Genomic DNA, 19,708 nt, shown 5'->3' on the forward strand with positions numbered 1-19,708 from the left:
TTTTGGTGAGGCTTTACCATCAGGAGAACAATCTTATAACAGAATTTCATATTCCAAAGGAGACCATTTTTTCAACCTTGGAACTGCAGCTCTTGGAAAAGGGACCCTGGAGTAGCAGTGGAACCCCTTCAAGAAAATGGTCCTAGGGCAATTATGAATAGATAAGTGGATAAACCCCTAACCTCTTCTTGAAATATCTCCTGAGTATTTTTTATGAAAATATTTCATTAAAAAATCTCTCAATTATTTTTGTGAAAATATTTAATGATATGGTGAACTGTTTTAACAAGCACTGATGCAAGGATTCATTGTGATCCAGTTAGCATTCATGGGCCACCCAGGGTCATGCATATAAGTTCAGATCCTGATTGCAGCACTCAGTCTATAGTCAACCCAGCTGTTCATCCACCCCTAGGGGTCGGTTGATAAAATGGGTACCTAGCTCAGTCTTGGACAAATCCAACCTCCATTCAGACAGTCACTTGTTTACCAAATAGCATCCTAGCTCTGTCTCTTTGTTGTATATCGTCTGACTTATATTTCTTTCTTGTATCTCACCTGATGATGTGATTATTACACGAAATTGCACTTAGGAACTTATCATGTTTCATTTCCCGTGGACTCATAGGAATATATATATATATATAGTTTTTTTTTATTATACTCAGTCGCAGTTTCCCACGTCAGCGAGGTAGTGCAAGGAAACAGATGAACAATGGCCCAACCACTCATATACATATATATTTACATAAACTCATACATGCACACATACATACATATACATTTCAACATATACATACATATACATACACAGACATGTATTTATTTACTCATGTACATATTCATACAATCTGCCTTCATCCATTACTGTCGCCACTCCGTCACACAGGAACTGCAGCCCCCCCTCCCCCCCATTTCCTTTTAAGTACTGTAAAGGGATTCAGTATTGAGACCATTATCATTGTTACAGGAGTATAGTGACCCTCTGATCATCCAGCCTGCATCATTGGACATTGCCACCATCAAGAAGAAAGCTGATGATGAGTGGGTGAGTAATTAAGCTGTGTATATATACATATATATATATATATATATATATATATATATATATATATATATATATATATATATATATATATATATTTTTTTTTTTTTTTTTTTTTTTTTTTTTCATACTATTCGCCATTTCCCGCGATAGCGAGGTAGCGTTAAGAACAGAGGACTGGGCCTTTGAGGGAATATCCTCACCTGGCCCCCTTCTCTGTTTCTTCTTTTGGAAAATTAAAAAAAAACGAGAGGGGAGGATTTCCAGCCCCCTGCTCCCTTCCCTTTTAGTCGCCTTCTACGACACGCAGGGAATACGTGGGAAGTATTCTTTCTCCCCTATCCCCAGGGATAATATATATATATATATATATATATATATATATATATATATATATATATATATATATATATATATATATATATATAATATATATATATATATATATATATATATATATATATATATATATATTTTTTTTTTCTTTTTTTTTTTTTTTGCTGTCTCCCGCGTTTGCGAGGTAGCGCAAGGAAACAGACGAAAGAAATGGCCCAACCCACCCCCATACACATGCCTTGATTCAATCCACTGACAGCATGTCAACCCCGGTATACCACCTCGATCCAATTCACTCTATTCTTTGCCCTCCTTTCACCCTCCTGCATGTTCAGGCCCCGATCACACACAAAATCTTTTTCACTCCATCTTTCCACCTCCAATTTGGTCTCCCTCTTCTCCTCGTTCCCTCCACCTCCGACACATATATCCTTTTGGTCAATCTTTCCCCACTCATTCTCTCCATGTGACCAAACCATTTCAAAACACCCTATTCTGCTCTCTCAACCACGCTCTTTTTATTTCCACACATCTCTCTTACCCTTACGTTACTCACTCGATCAAACCACCTCACACCACACATTGTCCTCAAACATCTCATTTCCAGCACATCCATCCTCCTGCGCACAACTCTATCCATAGTCCACGCCTCGCAACCATACAACATTGTTGGAACCACTATTCCTTCAAACATACCCATTTTTGCTTTCCGAGATAATGTTCTTGACTTCCACACATTCTTCAAGGCTCCCAGAATTTTCGCCCCCTCCCCCACCCTATGATCCACTTCCGCTTCCATGATTCCATCCGCCGCCAGATCCACTCCCAGATATCTAAAACACTTCACTTCCTCCAGTTTTTCTCCATTCAAACTCACCTCCCAATTGAATTGACCCTCAACCCTACTGTACCTAATAACCTAGCTCTTATTCACATTTACTCTTAACTTTCTTCTTTCACACACTTTACCAAACTCAGTCACCAGCTTCTGCAGTTTCTCACATGAATCAGCCACCAGCGCTGTATCATCAGCGAACAACAACTGACTCACTTCCCAAGCTCTCTCATCCCCAACAGACTTCATACTTGCCCCTCTTTCCAAAACTCTTGCATTCACCTCCCTAACAACCCCATCCATAAACAAATTAAACAACCATGGAGACATCACACACCCCTGCCGCAAACCTACATTCACTGAGAACCAATCACTTTCCTCTCTTCCTACACGTACACATGCCTTACATCCTCGATAAAAACTTTTCACTGCTTCTAACAACTTGCCTCCCACACCATATATTCTTAATACCTTCCACAGAGCATCTCTATCAACTCTATCATATGCCTTCTCCAGATTCATAAATGCTACATACAAATCCATTTGCTTTTCTAAGTATTTCTCACATACATTCTTCAAAGCAAACACCTGATCCACACATCCTCTACCACTTCTGAAACCACACTGCTCTTCCCCAATCTGATGCTCTGTACATGCCTTCACCCTCTCAATCAATACCCTCCCATATAATTTGCCAGGAATACTCAACAAACTTTTTTTTTTTTTTTTTTTTTTTTTTTTTTTTTATACTTTGTCGCTGTCTCCCGCGTTTGCGAGGTAGCGCAAGGAAACAGACGAAAGAAATGGCCCAACCCCCCCCATACACATGTACATACACACGTCCACACACGCAAATATACATACCTACACAGCTTTCCATGGTTTACCCCAGACGCTTCACATGCCTTGATTCAATCCACTGACAGCACGTCAACCCCTGTATACCACATCGCTCCAATTCACTCTATTCCTTGCCCTCCTTTCACCCTCCTGCATGTTCAGGCCCCGATCACACAAAATCCTTTTCACTCCATCTTTCCACCTCCAATTTGGTCTCCCTCTTCTCCTCGTTCCCTCCACCTCCGACACATATATCCTCTTGGTCAATCTTTCCTCACTCATTCTCTCCATGTGCCCAAACCATTTCAAAACACCCTCTTCTGCTCTCTCAACCACGCTCTTTTTATTTCCACACATCTCTCTTACCCTTACGTTACTTACTCGATCAAACCACCTCACACCACACATTGTCCTCAAACATCTCATTTCCAGCACATCCATCCTCCTACGCACAACTCTATCCATAGCCCACGCCTCGCAACCATACAACATTGTTGGAACTACTATTCCTTCAAACATACCCATTTTTGCTTTCCGGGATAATGTTCTCGACTTCCACACATTTTTCAAGGCCCCCAAAATTTTCGCCCCCTCCCCCACCCTATGATCCACTTCCGCTTCCATGGTTCCATCCGTTGACAGATCCACTCCCAGATATCTAAAACACTTCACTTCCTCCAGCCTCTCACCATTCAAACTCACCTCCCAATTGACTTGACCCTCAACCCTACTGTACCTAATAACCTTGCTCTTATTGACATTTACTCTTAACTTTCTTCTTCCACACACTTTACCAAACTCCGTCACCAGCTTCTGCAGTTTCTCACATGAATCCGCCACCAGCGCTGTATCATCAGCGAACAACAACTGACTCACTTCCCAAGCTCTCTCATCCCCAACAGACTTCATACTTGCCCCTCTTTCCAAAACTCTTGCATTTACCTCCCTAACAACCCCATCCATAAACAAATTAAACAACCATGGAGACATCACACACCCCTGCCGCAAACCTACATTCACTGAGAACCAATCACTTTCCTCTCTTCCTACACGTACACATGCCTTACATCCTCAATAAAAACTTTTCACTGCTTCTAACAACTTGCCTCCCACACCATATATTCTTAATACCTTCCACAGAGCATCTCTATCAACTCTATCATATGCCTTCTCCAGATCCATAAATGCTACATACAAATCCATTTGCTTTTCTAAGTATTTCTCACATACATTCTTCAAAGCAAACACCTGATCCACACATCCTCTCCCACTTCTGAAACCAACAAACTTATACCTCTGTAATTTGAGCACTCACTCTTATCCCCTTTGCCTTTGTACAATGGCACTATGCACGCATTCCGCCAATCCTCAGGCACCTCACCATGAGTCATACATACATTAAATAACCTTACCAACCAGTCAACAATACAGTCACCCCCTTTTTTGATAAATTCCACTGCAATACCATCCAAACCTGCTGCCTTGCCGGCTTTCATCTTCCGCAAAGCTTTTACTACCTCTTCTCTGTTTACCAAATCATTTTCCCTAACCCTCGCACTTTGCACACCACCTCGACCAAAACACCCTATATCTGCCACTCTATCATCAAACACATTCAACAAACCTTCAAAATACTCACTCCATCTCCTTCTCACATCACCACTACTTGTTATCACCTCCCCATTTGCGCCCTTCACTGAAGTTCCCATTTGCTCCCTTGTCTTACGCACTTTATTTACCTCCTTCCAGAACATTTTTTTATTCTCCCTAAAATTTAATGATACTCTCTCACCCCAACTCTCATTTGCCCTTTTTTTCACCTCTTGCACCTTTCTCTTGACCTCCTGTCTCTTTCTTTTATCCGTCTCCCACTCAATTGCATTTTTTCCCTGCAAAAATCGTCCAAATTTATGTGCTGAAAAAGGACTGATGATTGGGAATACCTGGTTTAAAAAGCGAGATATACATAAGTATACTAATGTAAGTAGGAGAGATGGCCAGAGAGCGTTATTGGATTACGTGTTAATTGACAGGCGCGCGAAAGAGAGACTTTTGGATGTTAATGTGCTGAGAGGTGCAACTGGAGGGATGTCTGATCATTATCTTGTGGAGGCTAAGGTGAAGATTTGTATGGGTTTTCAGAAAAGGAGAGTGAATGTTGGGGTGAAGAGGGTGGTGAGAGTAAGTGAGCTTGGGAAGGAGACTTGTGTGAGGAAGTACCAGGAGAGACTGAGTACAGAATGGAAAAAGGTGAGAACAATGGAAGTAAGGGGAGTGGGGGAGGAATGGGATGTATTTAGGGAATCAGTGATGGATTGCGCAAAAGATGCTTGTGGCATGAGAAGAGTGGGAGGTGGGTTGATTAGAAAGGGTAGTGAGTGGTGGGATGAAGAAGTAAGAGTATTAGTGAAAGAGAAGAGAGAGGCATTTGGACGATATATATATATATATATATATAGCTATTATAATAATATAATAATATAATATATATAGCTATTGATAATGGTTCTTCAATTTGATGGATATGGAGAGCTGCATTTTTATTCTCAGAAATAGCACATGAAGATTGGGGGTACAGCAGAATGATGTATGTTAGTTGGAATTTTTTCTCTTTCATCTGTCCATTCATTCATCCATCAGTTTCCTTTCATTCATCCATTCATTAAGAGCTTTAAGTGTGTGTGTGTAGGTAGGTAGTGAGGAGGATGAGTGGTTCCAGGTGAAGGTGGGACTTATTATTAATTGGTTTATGGATGGGACGATGAGGGAGGTAAATGCAAAGGTCTTGGAGAGAATGACAGGCATGTAGTCTGTAGGATGTAAAGGAGGGCCTAGGAAGTGAGTCAGCTATTGTTTTCTGATCACACAGCACTGGCGGTAGATTTGAGTGAGAAACTGCAGAAGTCAGTGTTTGAGTTTGGGAAAGTATGTGAAAGGAAAAAGTTGAGAATAATAGTGAATATAAGTAAAGTTATTAGATTTAATAAAGCTGAGAGACAAGTTAGTAGGGGTGTTAGTTTGAATGGAGAATACTTAGGGAGTTGAATTGTTTTAAATACCTGGGAGATGAAATGGCAACATATGGACTCATGTAAGTCATAGGTTGGATAGGGGGCAAAGATCTTAGGAGCAATGAGGAATGTATGGAAAGAGAGGTCTCTGTTTAGGTGGGCAGAAAATGGGTGTGTTTGAGGCATGGGCTGTAGATGAGAATGTATGGAAGAGGGTGGAGGTGTTGGAAAGAAAATGTTTGAGGACAATATGTGGTGTTTGGAGGATAGATTGAGTAGGTAATGGTAGGATAAGATAGATGAGGTAATAAGAAGAACATGGTTGAGAAAGCTGAAGGTGTGCTGAAATAACTCACCCAGAACAGAATTTCTGCATATCCACAGAAGTCATCAATATTTTTTTTTTAACCCCAGACAGCCATGAACCCAGGTTACACCCTCCAGTTACCCAGAATGGAAAATTATTCCCATTGAACAAAATACTAACCAATTTAGGCATCTTGTATGACAGACACTTGACATTTGCTTTCCATGCCAGTAACACCAAAATAAAAACTGCACACAAATTGAATATGTTCAGAATGCTAATTCACAGGAGATTTGGACAAAAGAAGGAATCCCTCGATATCCACTATAAACAATTCATCTGCTTCACTCTACACTTCTTCTGCTTGGTCTTCCACCATCTCAAAACCAAAATAACTCCAATCCACACAAAACTGAACTCAGAACAGTCACTGCCTGCCATGCAACCACAAATACTTAACACCTACACAATGAAACAAAGATCCTCCCAGTGCAGTCCTACCTTAGCATGCTCGGAACTGAGTTCTATGTAACAGCACTGGACCTCTCCCCCACAAACCACTCCATAATCACCAACCTGCAAGCAGAAATAAAAAGCATACCTTACATCATGCTTTAACAACCTCAATTTACAGATCACCCAACCCTCAACAAATGTAACACTGACAAAACATATACACACTGATATAACCCATCAAGCACTAAACAGCTGACATCCCAGCTCGATCTTAAACTCTGCCCCACTAGACACTCCCATCAGAAGCAATGCTAACTAGTCACACGAGTCCTGCTTTCCCATCTGTGATCAGGACCTCACCCATTCCTATGATACAAACACTGTTTCAGCATATTCCAAGACCCTTCATGTCCATGATTCAAATACCGAACTAAGACACTGAGCACTTAGTTAAGATTCAGTTGCCCTGCACTCTCTGCACATAGATGCTCACCTAGCATCACTACACTTTATGACCTGTGGTCTCAACCAATGGATAAGGCCAGCTTCTTGAACACTGGAGAGGCCTCATAAAGATAGAAAGGACTCTTAAGGTAGGAAGTGAGTAAGTTGATGCTTGGCTGTTTCTCTGTTGGTTCACCATAGAGAGTTGGAAGTTGCCATACTGATCAAGAACATGAACCTTGTGACAAAATGGTTTGGGCATATGGAGAGGATAAGCAAGGAGAACCTGGCAAAGTGAGTTTATGTGTCTGAAGTGGAGGGGCAAGTGGAGATTGAGGAGGAGCTGCAAGGAGTGAGTAAATGAGGCTTTGGAATATCAGAGCCTGAACATTACATTGTGTAAGGTGTGCACTGGATAGGAAGGATTGGAGTGATGTGGTGTGTGATGGGGAGCAGTATATTGTTAATAGGCTGAATTTAGACTTATGGAGCAATCAAGGTAAATGATGGAGAAGTCTCTGAAGCCTTAGCTGTGGTTGGTAGAATTTGGTATTGGTATATATTAAAGATTAAAGGTAGAAAAATATTAATTTTGGTTTACTTATTTTGAATATTTTCATTCTGAATTTGCATAATTTCAGGGAGTTGTGCTTCAGTCATCCTACCATGGCGTTCATCAAGTGTCAGGAGTACGAGCACTCAGTCCTGCTTACCAGTGTGGCAAGTTGCAGGAGGGAGATGAATTGGTTCAAGTGAACTACCAGACAGTGGTTAGCAATTGGGTCATTTTTTTTTTCTGTTACTTGTTCAGAAACAAAGCACCTGAATATTTGTTTGCCACAGTTGTCATACTTGAATGTAGAAAACTGCTGTAGACACTGGTGAAACTCGTATCAAACTTGTGACAGTCCAACAAGTTTGAAATATTTCTTTGGAATGTATGGGTCAGGACCCAGCCTACCCTCAATATTTTGAAGATAAGATTACAGTCTTCACTTGCCTTTTGCAAACAACCTTAAAGTAATTGCTTGTTATGTGCCCATACCTAGCCAATCAGCAATTGCCACTGGGCTGACATCATGAACCTACCTCTAAAAACTTTTATGCCATTGCCACCCTCCTTGAGGGAGTTCCAGTTGGGAACAGGCATCAGAAATAGATAGATAGATAGCTCCTATTTCTGTTGCAATGCTGTTAATGCTGCTTCTGCTACTATTACTGTTGCCACTACTACAAATGCTTCTACTCAAAATACTGTTGTTGCAAATGCTTTTGCTGTTCCTGATGCCATTGCATCCTCACCTTTACTCACTTATGATACATTCTTTACTTATAAGATATATGGTAGGAAAGCCATATAACCAAATTCTGTGGTACTGTAAGAAAGACATCAGGCTTATTTGTTTCAAGAGTTACAATTTATTCATGTACAGATTGGATGGAGTCCCCTTAAGGTGACAGCAGTGATGCAAGAATTTCCTGTTGAAGTAATCTTGACAGTGAAGAAACGACCACGACATGCCAACACCGTTACCCAAATATACCTAAAGCCGATGCGACTCCCCAGTAAGAAACGCACATACTCTCCATGGGGCAGCTCACTGATTACATCACCACGCTATGACCTCCAGAGCATCCCTAATTTACAGTTATCTGTGTAAGTAATGAATACACCTTAACAATTTTACTCAAGTGACAAAGAGGGCTCTAAGATTAGATTGTGTTTCAGTTTCCTCTATTAATCCCTTTTTGTACACTTTATACAAGACTTTGTCTGAGATAATTAGCTTCAAATGTATAGCTGACTTTTCTTTCTTTCAATAGTTCAAGATTTTTAGAATTGTTCGGCATTTCTTGGTTTTCACAATTTGTTTCACATTTTTTCAGTCTATATTTTCCTAAGGATGCATGTTGTCCAACTGTACCTTGTCATTGTAATTAGATGATTTTATAGAAAATCCATGTACTCCTTTACCGCAACCACCTCGTGCAACGGTGATCTCTCTCAGGTCCAGCCAATCATGGCTATGTAAAGAAAGTAGAATAACCATCTGGTTGTTGTGCTTTACTGCCATCCTTCGTCTTAGGGGTACCCAAGCCTGTGCTTGAAGCTACATAGGCATCCAATCCCATGGCTTAAAGCAACCTAGACATGAAGCCACCCAGGCATCCAAGCTTTTACCTGTAGCTACTTAGGCATCTAAGCCTGTGGCCTGAAGCTACCTAGGCATTCAAGCCAATGGCCAGAAGCTACCTGGGCATCCAAACCTGTGCTTGAAGCTACTGGACATCCAAGCCTATGGCCTGAAGCTACCTAGGCATCTATATCTATGGCTGAAGCTACCTAGGAATCCAAGCCTATGGCCTAAAGCTACCTAGGCATCCAAGCTTATGGACTGAAACTACCTAGGCATCTAAGCCTATGGCCTAAAGCTACCTAGACATCCAAGCTTATGCCTGAATCTACCTAGGCATTTCTTATAGTCTGAAGCTACTTAGGCATCGAAGCCTATGATCTGAAGGTACCTAGGCATCCAAGAGTAAATACTGGCACATGAACAAAGATGACTGGAATAACTTACGCAACTCCTTTTCTAACTTTTCTTGGGTAAATTACTGTCTCATGTTGCCGCTATAGGCATAGCAGAGGTTATTCTTGTGGGAATGGAAGCATTTAGCCCCTCTTCCTCCAAGACTACTTCTTCATCCAGTTCATGGTTCAACTGTTCCTGTTCTGAGGCCATTCAGACAAGGGGTCAGGCATATTGAGCTTGGAAAAACTCTCCTTCCTCTGGCTCCCATTCAGCTTTTATCGCCACCCATAATTGCTGCAGGCATGTTATCCATGAGGTGAAGCGTTCCTTTATTCAGAGGAAGTGCAATAACCTCTCTTCATCATCTGCTGATAGGTCGTTCTGGTCCTTAGCTAAGGGCATCTGACAACTTCTGTTGTGCTAACCTTCCCTCTTTTTTCCATTTTGGGAGTCATGTGTTGCTGCCCTTGACATATCTAAGGCTTTTGACTGGGTGTGGCATTGGGGTCTTGTCTTGAAGCACCCTTCGTCTGGCTTCCCTCCCTCACTTTCTCCTCCATATCTAGCTTCCTCTTCAGTCAGTCTATCTCTGTGGTTGTTGATGGATCAGGCTCCCTGCTTTCCTCCATCAACAGCAGTATCCCTCAAGGTTCTTTCCTGTCCTCTACTTTTTTCCTTCTTTTTTTCGCCGATTTCCTCTCCTCCACAAATAATCCAATGCACTCATATGCTAATAACTTAACACTGCATTCATCTACATTCTTAAGTTCTGTTGCTTCTTCTCTCACTCGATCTGCATCTCGTTTTGACACAACTTCCTCAGTAAACTTAGACTTGGACAGGATATCTCAATGGGGTTGACAAAATCTTGTTAAGTTTAATGCCTCCAAGACCCAGTATATACCCATCGCTCCATCAAAAACTTCTCACAACTCTCGCCTCTCCTTTGACAGTTCTGTAATTCCACCTCTTGACTCAATAAACATACTCAGTATTACTGTAATATTCACTATTTTTTGGAAACCCCACATTACAGGAATAGCAAAGTCTGCCTCTAAGAAACTATTTTTTTTTATTTATTATACTTTGTCGCTGTCTCCCGCGTTTGCGAGGTAGCGCAAGGAAACAGACGAAAGAAATGGCCCAACCCCCCCCCCCCATACACATGTATATACATACGTCCACACACGCAAATATACATACCTACACAGCTTTCCATGGTTTACCCCAGACGCTTCACATGCCTTGATTCAATCCACTGACAGCACGTCAACCCCAGTATACCACATCGCTCCAATTCACTCTATTCCTTGCCCTCCTTTCACCCTCCTGCATGTTCAGGCCCCGATCACACAAAATCTTTTTCACTCCATCTTTCCACCTCCAATTTGGTCTCCCTCTTCTCCTCGTTCCCTCCACCTCCGACACATATATCCTCTTGGTCAATCTTTCCTCACTCATTCTCTCCATGTGCCCAAACCACTTCAAAACACCCTCTTCTGCTCTCTCAACCACGCTCTTTTTATTTCCACACATCTCTCTTACCCTTACGTTACTCACTCGATCAAACCACCTCACACCACACATTGTCCTCAAACATCTCATTTCCAGCACATCCATCCTCCTGCGCACAACTCTATCCATAGCCCACGCCTCGCAACCATACAACATTGTTGGAACCACTATTCCTTCAAACATACCCATTTTTGCTTTCCGAGATAATGTTCTCGACTTCCACACATTCTTCAAGGCCCCCAGAATTTTCGCCCCCTCCCCCAGCCTATGATCCACTTCCGCTTCCATGGTTCCATCCGCTGCCAGATCCACTCCCAGATATCTAAAACACTTCACTTCCTCCAGTTTTTCTCCATTCAAACTCACCTCCCAATTGACTTGACCCTCAACCCTACTGTACCTAATAACCTTGCTCTTATTCACATTTACTCTTAACTTTCTTCTTCCACACACTTTACCAAACTCAGTCACCAGCTCCTGCAGTTTCTCACATGAATCAGCCACCAGCGCTGTATCATCAGCGAACAACAACTGACTCACTTCCCAAGCTCTCTCATCCCCAACAGACTTCATACTTGCCCCTCTTTCCAAAACTCTTGCATTTACCTCCCTAACAACCCCATCCATAAACAAATTAAACAACCATGGAGACATCACACACCCCTGCCGCAAACCTACATTCACTGAGAACCAATCACTTTCCTCTCTTCCTACACGTACACATGCCTTACATCCTCGATAAAAACTTTTCACTGCTTCTAACAACTTTCCTCCCACACCATATATTCTTAATACCTTCCACAGAGCATCTCTATCAACTCTATCATATGCCTTCTCCAGATCCATAAATGCTACATACAAATCCATTTGCTTTTCTAAGTATTTCTCACATACATTCTTCAAAGCAAACACCTGATCTACACATCATCTACCACTTCTGAAACCACACTGCTCTTCCCCAATCTGATGCTCTGTACATGCCTTCACCCTCTCAATCAATACCCTCCCATATAATTTACCAGGAATACTCAACAAACTTATACCTCTGTAATTTGAGCACTCACTCTTATCCCCTTTGCCTTTGTACAATGGCACTATGCACGCATTCCGCCAATCCTCAGGCACCTCACCATGAGACATACATACATTAAATAACCTTACCAACCAGTCAACAATACAGTCACCCCCTTTTTTGATAAATTCCACTGCAATACCATCCAAACCTGCTGCCTTGCCGGCTTTCATCTTCCGCAAAGCTTTCACTACCTCTTCTCTGTTTACCAAATCATTTTCCCTAACCCTCTCACTTTGCACATCACCTCGACCAAAACACCCTATATCTGCCACTCTATCATCAAACACATTCAACAAACCTTCAAAATACTCACTCCATCTCCTTCTCACATCACCACTACTTGTTATCACCTCCCCATTTGCGCCCTTCACTGAAGTTCCCATTTGCTCCCTTGTCTTACGCACTTTATTTACCTCCTTCCAGAACATCTTTTTATTCTCCCTAAAATTTAATGATACTCTCTCACCCCAACTCTCATTTGCCCTTTTTTTCACCTCTTGCACCTTTCTCTTGACCTCCTGTCTCTTTCTTTTATACATCTCCCACTCAATTGCATTTTTTCCCTGCAAAAATCGTCCAAATGCCTCTCTCTTCTCTTTCACTAATACTCTTACTTCTTCATCCCACCACTCACTACCCTTTCTAATCAACCCACCTCCCACTCTTCTCATGCCACAAGCATCTTTTGCGCAATCCATCACTGATTCCCTAAATACATCCCATTCCTCCCCCACTCCCCTTACTTCCATTGTTCTCACCTTTTTCCATTCTGTACTCAGTCTCTCCTGGTACTTCCTCACACAGGTCTCCTTCCCAAGCTCACTTACTCTCACCACCCTCTTCACCCCAACATTCACTCTTCTTTTCTGAAAACCCATACAAATCTTCACCTTAGCCTCCACAAGATAATGATCAGACATCCCTCCAGTTGCACCTCTCAGCACATTAACATCCAAAAGTCTCTCTTTCGTACGCCTGTCAATTAACATCTAAGAAACTGGGTGTCCTATTTAGGTGTTGAAACTTCTCTTCTGAATAGTTGCTCCATTTATACAAGAGATTGATTCATCTTTGTATGGAGTACTGCTCTCACATTTTGGGTGGTTCTATGGTTCCAACTCTGTATCCTTACTTCACATAGTTAGTTGAAAGCTATCCATCTTATAAGTTATCCCAAACTAACTTCCAAACTTGACCTCCTTGCTCTTCACCGCACGGTTGGTTTACTTTCCTTCTTATATAGGTATTACTTTGGTTTTTGCTCTCAAGAGCTGGCCTCTTGTGTGCCTCCCACTACTAGCTAGACTTTGCAATATTCAGCAAGCTGCTGCATCACATGATTCTTGTGTGGCCATTGGCAACTTGAAGGTGGGCTGTTTAGATACCTGCTTCTTTCCTCACACATTAAAGCTTTAGAACTCTTTACCTTTTCATTTCTTTCCCAATACCTATGACCAGGCACATTTCGAATGTTAGGTCTTTCACATCCTCAAAAATTCATAAATACTTTCTCCTGTCATTTCTTTTTTCACTTCGTAATTCTCTATGTATTTCAATTAAGGCCTGGCCTTGATGTGGACTTTTGTTCTTGACTTAAGCCTTCAACATGAAAAACGAAGAAGTGTAGTCTGCCTAAAATATTACTGCCTCTACTCTGATGTTGCACCATCTAATATAATGTTACAGTCCCTTCTCTGATGTTACAGCCTCAACTTTAATGTTACAACTTCTGACTTCTGACCTGAGTATTTATTTACCCATTAAGAGATGACAATGTTAAATATTACTGGTTTAACAGCAATCATTAGTCATTTACTTCATAGGAATCTTCCCATCATTAGGTCTGTGGACAAGGTACCCATAAGGCAAGAGCTGAATCGAGAACCACAACCCAAATCCTCATCTCCTCCACCACAGCTGGCCACCCCATCACCTCAACCAGCATCATCTCTCAGGTTAGTGTTGTCATCAGGCATACCCTTCAGTTGTTACTCCAAGACACTTTGATATTTTAATACAAAGGAATGCAGGGGAAAGTATAGAGTGATATTTTGATACAAAGGAATGCAAGGGAAAGTATAGAGTGCCAGACTGCAGGGTCCTTTTGAAAGTATATGTGATAGAAGAAATCACAAGCAGAGGATTAAATGTTGTAAGAGTAAAGAGACAAACAGATGACTCAATGAGAATTATTTGTCTCTGGAAACACGGCAAAGTCAGTCATGGACTTAAAGCAAAGTATATATTGTCTATTTTTTTGCCTCGTATATGCATAGGTAGCTGGAACAAAACCTATCTCATACATAATGCCTTACAACACATGATTTGTGTGATTCTGTGCCCTTTATCACAAATTTTCATAGTCTCCTTGGATAGAGAAGAATGAATACTAGATGTATATATCTTACTGTAAGTTGCATTTGATTTGATGTAGCTTCAGAGAAAAGGTTTCTCAGCCAGTCACAGCTGTCTATGAATATATTTGGGAAATAATGCTTGAATTACTTTTGGTAGTATTTTGAGATGCTCATAAGTGAATGATCTTTTCTTTCTTTCATTCTTGACCACCATTTCCTGCACTAGCAAGGTAGTGCCAGGAACAGATGAAGAAAGCCCATATCTGTTTACATCCATTTTTTAGCCATCCTATGTAATGCACTGAGACCAGAGCTCCCTATCCACAACCAGGCCCCACAGACCTATCTCTAGTTTACCCAGGACATTTCACACGTCCTGGTTCAGTCGACTGACAGCATTTTGACCCAAGTATACCACGTTGTTCCAATTTACTTTATCCCTTGCATGCCTTTCATCCTCTTACATGTTCAGAATGTGATTCATTACTCATTGCAGTAGAATTCAGGAATGCTTCATGGGTAAGATTGAGAAAATGGTGAATTTAATCCAAAATTTGAGTGTAAAGGAACAAAAATCTGCAGCCTAGATAGAAGAGAAAGACATATGAAAAGATCAGTGCATGGCATCAAATTGAGAATTCAAATATAGCATACATGGTTTAAAAGTATCCCAGCAAGGAAGAAACAGTTTGCTAGAATATCATGGAACTTCACATAACAAACAAAATATATGAGAGCCCAGCTAGAAAAATGGAAAACTTAATCAATGTACTACTAAGTGAAACAAGGAATCTAAATGGGATAAGCACAAAAACAATGAAAAGAAGACTAGATATATGACTAAAAGCAGTTCCATTTCTAAACAGCTCTGAAAACACTTCCCAAGGTTCATGATTATTCAATGTTTTTGACAGCAGAGAAAAACAGCATTGTTAATCAAGCAAGATATGCATTGAGTACTACATTCTAGCCTTACCTAATAACAAAATAATATTGGAGGTTCTCATAAGTAACCCTAACTCTGCCTCAGCATTGCTTTATCTTCCTCACCACTGCCTCTCCTGCTTAATGCTAATTTGTGTAACATCACTACATTATACTTCTATCTATATCTACCTATTGCTTACTTTGTAAACATCACTCTCACTTCCTCACCACAAAATGTGACTTCATTTTTATGGACAGCGATGCACCAAGTACCACATCTGACAGAGAGTCACAAGACTCAGACTCAGAGGATGACCCATTCCTGTCTGACAGCGACCTTCCTGGCTCATCACCCATAAGCGTTCGTCTTTATCACCCTAAGCCTAGAGCACCTGTTCAACGACGTGCCACAATACCAGGAGCCACTGCCAGACCTAGCTTGAGCTTTGACCAGGTAAGATACATTCTTGTTGTATTCTAGATAATGATACAAAAACAGCTTTATTCCTTGTATTCAGGATGAAATATTTCTTAATTGTATATTGTATTTATTGCAGGCCATAGACAGAGTTGAGCATGACAGTGGACTTGATCCCCTTGTTTCAGGGGTTTTATTTTTTGTGTCCAGCCATCTTAAAAAAAGAAAATCAATACACTTTTGATATTTTTTTGAGTTAGCATTTTTTTCAGGTATGCTTGTATGTAAAATCTAGTGTAATCCAATTACTATTTGCCTGTGGTTCAATTGAATTTCTAATTGTTGAATGTACATGTTGTCAAGTGTGTCTCATGTAATTGTATGTATTGTGGTAGCATCACACATGGTGGTCTTCCCCCAGCTGCCCATATGCCTAAGGGCATCCTTGCCTGTATTATATAGGATACAGCCTAATTATGTACTACTCATGACAAATTTATATTGTGTATCAAAAGAATTCAATCATGCTCTCCATTATTGATGAAATGTAGTTTTGACTGAGCACAACACAGCTACATTTTGCACAGTACCTAAGACAGTAGAACACCCATCCATCACTACACACAAACTCATTGTATGGAACTCCACTTCAGTGTAACTTATAAACTGGAAAACCTTTTCATTATGCATAAGGCTGGTATTCGTTCTCATGGAATTTTGAATCTTTTAACACAAATTTACTACTCAGACAACGTGATATTCCATTCCACATACTCTATCACTTTTCCATGCTTCTTTTGTTTTGTTTTGGTCCAATACTTATCCTTTATTTTCCAAAGGGTACCAACATTACCTGTTGGGTGTATCTTGCTTAATACTGTATTTCTTCTTGCCCAGTGTAATGACACGTAGCAGTCTGTTAGCATGACATAGCTAGGTGGGGTAAACACTTTGTGAAGAGTCAAAATTTTCCAAAAAGTGATTAGTTGTTAGAGCCTGGCAATTGTGGTTAGTGAGGTGGGTAGGAGGGCAGTTTGGAAGTTGCTGGCAGGTCTTGCTTGCAGTTTTTCAACCCAAGATCATTGTAAACATCCATTACACAGCTGATACTTAATATATATAAGGGAATCTTATACTTTAGATTGAGTTTTATAGAGTAAATGCATAAGGAGTACTTGACTTTGTATTAGTTTCACCATATCCCTTAGAGGCTGGTTGATAAAATAGGTGCTTGGCATGGGCTAGGTTAGGCGAGGCTAAGGTGTGTGTGTGTTTGTACAGATATACAGTGTCTACAAAACCATTGTACACCCCCATGTATTTTCAGAGGCAATTCATGGCAAAGATTTATTTAAGATATGATGCTGTCAGGGTGAAAATGCACATTTAATGTCAGAGATTAGTATTTCTAAGGGTGTGAGCACCAGAAACCTGCCTCAGTGTGCCTCAGACTATCTTGAGGGAAGGGTGTTCTTTCTTTACTCTTCCTGGCTGCCACTTCAATTTAGGAATTTTGCTTCTGGGCACTCTTACTTCCACCTGTGCTTCAAGATGTTTAGCTTTTAACTTTATAAGGAGAAAACAAACAAGCAATCTCTCCTTGTCATACATAACACTCAACAGCAATTAACTCACACAGCTCATTCTTTGTAGGAATAGTAGGTAGAAGTAGTAGGTAGCAATATTTAGGCTGGAGTATTAGGTAGGAACATTAGGTAGGAGCCTCTGCAAACACTGCAGTAGAGTTGACCTCTGCCATTGGCCTGTTAAGGGTGAGGCACTAAAGGCTAAGAATTGACACTGGAGTTCACTAGTTATGGAGACTCTTGCCATGGCCACCACTTTGAAGGAGCTCCAGTTAGGAACAGGCATCAGAGATATAGATAATTAGATAGATAGAAATATAAAAAATATGAATTATTTTTTAAATCTCTCTCCAATGATAGGACTTATGCATTATCATCTGAATCTGTACACTAGTTCTCAAATGTTGCAGCAGTGAAACATTGATATATGAGACATCTCTAAGTAGGGGCTTCATGTATTTTTTTGCCTGTGTACTTTGGCAGACACTTGGGAATTTCTTTGTCTGTTGATCCTTTGTCATTCTCATCCTTCATCAATGCCTATCTGTTCATGTGTCACTTGGAGTCTTACTTTTATCTTCAGCTTGAAAACTCTTTAACAGACACTCTTTATACTGTATGTATTTGTTTCCCAGCATCTTAAGAACTGAATGGCATGAGAGCCATAACTTTAGATTGATTCTTATGCCGCTTACGAAAAGATTATACTGGAACTTTACGTGGCTTATAATTCGAGGAAACTTCCATCTTTGGGAATGGAGCTTATTACAGACGCTTATGTCATTTTCCAAGCAGTATCCCCCCCCCCCCCCATCCTTATTTTGTATCCAATAACTATGCTGGACTGCAGATGATATATGTACTTCATGGAATACCATTTTAGTCTTCTTTCCTGCTTTATAGATCTTGCAGAAGTATCTGTGTTGTACCTTCTGCTCATCTCTCAACACTCACTGTTGTTCTATATCCTGACTTGTTAATGTATTCATTAGCTGTTGCAGGATGTGAAATGGAGCCGTAGTGGATGGAAAGGTTTTCCTGAGGGCTCAGCACCATCAAATCCAGATCTGCTTCGAGGTCCTGTTGGAATGGATCACCGCATTGCCAGGCCTCATACATGCATAGGAACTGAAAACAAAGGTACTTTGGTGAGGGAGGACAAGGAAGCAGTTTTGAAAGAAGGAACAGAAGATGACTATACTGTAAATGAAGAACAGAGCGATGAGGAAAAGTCAGAGAATATTGGAGATAAAGATAGGGTGAAAAATCTTAACCAGGACTGTGGAATGGAGGAAAATAAAATGGAAAAGAAGGTCGTTAATATCATTCCACTTCCTCCAAGGAAGCCAACTAATTGCAGTTTAATAGTTAGCAGTCAGGGTTCCTCTCCTTCTCCAGCACATCCTCCACTCTCAACTGAAGAGAAGAATGTTAGTAGAGTTAGAGTTACCCCAGCATTGCTTTCTCCAGGTCACCCTCCTCCCCCACAGTCAAGCACTGCATCACTTGATCAGAGCATTAGCCTTTGCTGTGAGTCATCACAGGACCCCTCTGGAAGATCACATCGTATTTCGGAAGACCGACCTAAGCTGGACAAGAGCCACAGTACACCGGCTTATGACTTAAATGGTGATGAGACTCTGCCTGTTGTGACTGATGTACCTTCAGGTGTGTCCTCTCTGCTTTCTAGCCCTTGTGAGAGGTCTCCAGCAACCCTGAAGTCCCCAAACAGCACCAAATCTGGCTCTGGTTCAACTAATTTCTTCAGTACTTATGATATCAAAGGAGCATTAGGTTTGTTACATTGTTTCTTTATACAAATTATGATCTTAAAGAGTATGCTATTTTGATTTATCTCCTTTTGTGTATTTTTTGATAATTGTAGTGATGGATTTGCTTGTTTATTCTGTTGAAAAGCAGCATATTTTATCACCAACAGTGTGTATGATTTGTTTTGCCCTCTAACACTGTACTGCTTTGTTAAAGTTGATGTGTGCCTTCCAGAATTTTTTTCTTTTAAAA

General features: G+C 40.8%; 1 protein-coding gene across 3 annotated transcripts in view; it reads left to right on the plus strand.

Moving 5' to 3' along the window:
- Positions 1 to 19,708, plus strand: part of cnk (connector enhancer of ksr) — a 91,016-nt gene that overhangs the window by 16,980 nt on the left and 54,328 nt on the right. For all 3 annotated transcript variants that reach the window (XM_071680422.1, XM_071680424.1, XM_071680423.1), the window contains exons 5-10: positions 971 to 1,048; positions 7,916 to 8,044; positions 8,708 to 8,931; positions 14,240 to 14,353; positions 15,941 to 16,136; positions 18,679 to 19,480. In XM_071680422.1, coding sequence (XP_071536523.1) covers positions 971 to 1,048; positions 7,916 to 8,044; positions 8,708 to 8,931; positions 14,240 to 14,353; positions 15,941 to 16,136; positions 18,679 to 19,480 — 1,543 coding nt within the window. The remainder of the gene's footprint in view (positions 1 to 970; positions 1,049 to 7,915; positions 8,045 to 8,707; positions 8,932 to 14,239; positions 14,354 to 15,940; positions 16,137 to 18,678; positions 19,481 to 19,708) is intronic.

This window comes from Panulirus ornatus, chromosome 31 (assembly GCF_036320965.1).
Source record: "Panulirus ornatus isolate Po-2019 chromosome 31, ASM3632096v1, whole genome shotgun sequence".
NCBI lineage: Eukaryota > Metazoa > Arthropoda > Malacostraca > Decapoda > Palinuridae > Panulirus > Panulirus ornatus.